The following is a 3,652-nucleotide window of genomic DNA, read 5'->3' as shown; positions in this document are numbered from 1 at the left end:
ATGGACCGCCTTTTTTCCTCCTCCACTCGCCTCAAGGACCTGGTCCGCTCGGTCCGCTCCTCCAAGGTGCGCCCTCCTGCCGGGGAGTATGCGCCTCTCCGCTTGCCCTTTTTTTGCTTCGGCCCATCTGCTTTCCCCCCCACCTCATGCTCTGGCTCACGCCGTCGACCTCTCTCCTGTGTCCCCTCCCTCCCTCACACACACACACACACCCTTTCCCTCGCCGCAGACCGCCGCCGAGGAGCGCGCCGTGATCGCCAAGGAGTCCGCCCTCATTCGTACTCAGTTCAAGGAGGACAACGCTGACTACCGCCACCGCAATGTGGCCAAGCTCCTCTACATCCACATGCTGGGCTACCCCGCCCAGTGGGGTGCGTGCATATGCCTCCCGATCTGTCCGCTCGCTCCCTCTCCCCCCGCGGCAGGCCGCCTTACCCCTGCTTGTGTCCTGACTTTGTCCCGCCCGCCTCCCCCCCGCGCCTCACAGGCCAGATTGAGTGCGTCAAGCTGCTGGCATCCCCGCGCTTTGCCGACAAGCGCCTCGGCTACCTCGGCATTACTCTGCTCCTGGATGAGAGCCAGGAGGTCCTGACTCTGGCCATCAACTCGATGAAGAAGTGCGCCCCTGTGCCCCCCCCCCCCGTCCCCCGCGCTCCATCAGTTCCGCCAGCACCGCGCCCGCCTTTTGTGCATGTCTCCCAGTGTCTCACTCCTCCCTCCTCCTCCCCCCTGCCCGCGCCGCTCCCGACCCTGTGCCCACAGCGACCTGAATAGCTCCAATGTCTACATCAATGGTCTGGCCTTGGCCGCCGTGGCCAGCATCACCTCCACCGAGATGGCCCACGATCTGGCCACCGATGTTGAGCGCCTGATGGGCAGCTCCAGTGGCTACATCCGCAAGAAGGCCAACCTGTGCGCTGTGCGCCTGGTGTCCCGCGCCCCCTCCACCCTGGCCGAGGGCTTCACCGCCAAGGCCATCCGCTATGTCCTCAACGAGAAGCACCACGGCGCCCTGCTCGCGGGCATCACCCTCATCCATGAGCTCTGCATGATCAGCCCCGAGTCGCTTGCCGTCTTCCGCAGTGTGCGTCTTCCGCCGTGGCAGCCCCACCCACCTGCCCTGCCCAGCTCACCCTCCTGCACCCCTGCCCATCGTCGTGTGGCTGACACCCTCTCCCCCCCCCCCCCCTCCCCCTCATATCCTTCCCCAGCATACCGCCCACATCATTCGCATTCTCAATGCCCTGATCACCGGCCCCCCTTCGCATGAGCACGACATGGATGGCGTCGCCGATCCCTTCCTGCAGATCCGCATCCTCCGCCTGCTCCGCCTCCTTGGCGCTGGCCATCCCCAGTCCTCCGACCTGATGGGCGACATCCTGGCTCAGGTGCGCGCTTGTCGCCATACTGCACCACGACCCTCCCCCCCCCCCTGCATGGTGATCGATCCCGTCATGCCATTCCCCCTCCCCCCCCCCCTCTTCCCATCACCCATCCCCACCCCCACCCTCCCCCCCCCACCCCCCTCTCCCCTCTCACCCCATCCACTCCCCTCCCTCCCCCCCCCCCCCAACACCACCTCCACCCGCAACATCGGCAGCGCGGTCCTCTATGAGACCGTTCGCACCATCATGGCCATCGAGGCCGAACCGAGCCTCCGCGTGATGGCCATCAACATCATCGGTCGCTTCCTGGCCAACAGCAAGGATAACAGCACCCGGTACGCTTCGGGCCGCTTGCCTTCTTTCCCCCTCTCCACACATCCACTGACCTCGGCCATGCACGCCCCTCCCCGCACGCGAAATCCCCACACACACACGCAGCTACATCTCCCTCAATACCCTCCTTCAGACCATCCAGCGTGACCCGGCCGCCGTCCAGCGCCATCGCAAGACCGTCGTCGAGTGTCTGCACGACTCGGACGTGTCCATCCGTCGCCGCGCCCTGGATCTCACCTTCGCCCTGATGAACTCCTCCAATGTCCGGCCGCTGGTGCGTGAGCTGCTCCTCTTCCTGGAGCGCGCCGAGCCCGCCCTCAAGCCGCATGTCATCACCGAGCTGGCCGCCGTGTCGGCCCGCTACGCCCCGAACCGCCGCTGGCACCTCGACACCCTGATCCGCGTCATCCGCCTGGCCGGCAACTACGTCCGTGATGACATCCTCGGCGAGATTATCACCCTCATCCAGCAGTCGCCCGATCTCCAGCCGTACGCCGTGCTCAAGCTGTATACCGCCCTCCGGGAGAACGCCAGCCAGGCGGCTTTGGTCCTCACCGCCGTGTGGTCCATCGGCGAGTATGGCGCCGTTCTGGTCCATGGGAGTCCCTCCTTCACTTCGGCCGCCCTCTTCGATGACGAGCAGTCCCTCGATGACGGGGCCCCGGCCGCCACCGAGGAGGCCCGCCGCCAGCAGGCCATCTCCGAGCAGGAGGTTCTCGACCTGCTGGAGGAGATCCTCCGCTTCCCGGCGGTCCCGGCCCTGCCCGCGCGCCAGACCATCCGCGCCTATGTCCTCAACACCCTGCTCAAGCTGTCGGCCCGCTTCTCCGATGACCAGGCCGTGCAGACCCGCATCGCCAGCATGCTGGACACCTTCCGCTGCAGCCCGAATGCCGAGCTTCAGCAGCGCGCTTGCGAATACTCGGCCCTCTTCACCGGCGATGCCAGCATGAAGGCCCTTCGCCGGGAGCTGGCCGAGCCGATGCCCACCCCCGAGGTCCAGAGCGCGCAGCCCCGGTCGCCAGATGCCTCGGGGATTGTCGACGCGGCTCCGGCCGTCGGTGGTGCTGCTGCAGGCGGTGCCACCTCCGCGGGTGGCCTCCTGGTCGACCTTCTTGGCTTGGACGAGCCGATCGGGGTTTCGTCCACCCCGGCCACCGGCTCCTCCGGTGTGGCTGCGCTGGATCTCCTGTCGGAGCTGAGCCTCGGCACCTCGACCGCCGCTGCCCCGGCAACCGGTGCCCCGGCGGCCACCTCTCTCGATGCCCTTCTGGGGCTTTCCACTCCGGCCACCGCCGCCCCGGCCGCCCAGCCGTCGTCCCCCGGCGGCGGTGCCATTGCCCCGACCGTCCAGGCCGGCGACATGACCATCGAGCCGCACTACATGGTCGATGCCACCGACAACCGTATTCTCAACATTCGGCTCATGCTCCGGAACACGTCGGCCGGCGGCCTGTCCGATCTGAAGGTCCTGGCTGCGCCGTATCGCTCGCAGAAGGTCCAGATGCGCCCGCTGTCCTCCACCCAGCTGGCCCCGGGCGAGGTGTCCCCCCTGCTGCTGCGTGTCTTCTGCCCGATCGGCGAGAGCCCCCGCCTGCGCCTGCGCATCCAGTACAACGATGCTTCCATGACCGCGCGCGATGTCATCTCGGATCTGGACAAGTTCCCTGTCATGCACTGAGGAGAGACCGACACAGGGACCGAGGGGGAGAGGGAGAGCGCGCGCGCATGCGTGCGTGCGTGCGTGCGTGCGTGCGGTCGCCACGGGGGAAAGATCCTCGCCTTTGTCTGTGGCCTCCTGCGCCCTCCTCCCCTCCTCACAGCACCCCATGTCCTTTCTGGAAAGTGTGGTGACACCCGCTCCCGGCGCGCGTGTCCCGCGAAAAAAATAAACCCGCCTGAAATGCCGCCCCTCCGCCCCCCCCCCCCCCCCC

At 67.3% G+C, this 3,652-nt stretch overlaps 1 protein-coding gene across 1 annotated transcript; it reads left to right on the top strand.

Moving 5' to 3' along the window:
• Nucleotides 1-3,399, top strand: H696_00449 (hypothetical protein; the record flags this gene model as incomplete). Its single annotated transcript, XM_009494304.1, has 7 exons — nucleotides 1-66; nucleotides 230-371; nucleotides 488-617; nucleotides 763-1,084; nucleotides 1,212-1,451; nucleotides 1,617-1,720; nucleotides 1,824-3,399. 7 exons carry the CDS (start codon nucleotides 1-3, stop codon nucleotides 3,397-3,399), a joined length of 2,580 nt encoding a protein of 859 aa, XP_009492579.1.
• Between the last annotated feature and the right edge of the window lie 253 nt (nucleotides 3,400-3,652).

This window comes from Fonticula alba (assembly GCF_000388065.1).
Source record: "Fonticula alba strain ATCC 38817 unplaced genomic scaffold supercont2.1, whole genome shotgun sequence".
Taxonomy (NCBI): domain Eukaryota; order Rotosphaerida; family Fonticulaceae; genus Fonticula; species Fonticula alba.
Note: the sequence above shows the minus strand (reverse complement) of the source record. Positions and strands in the feature narration are given on the sequence as shown.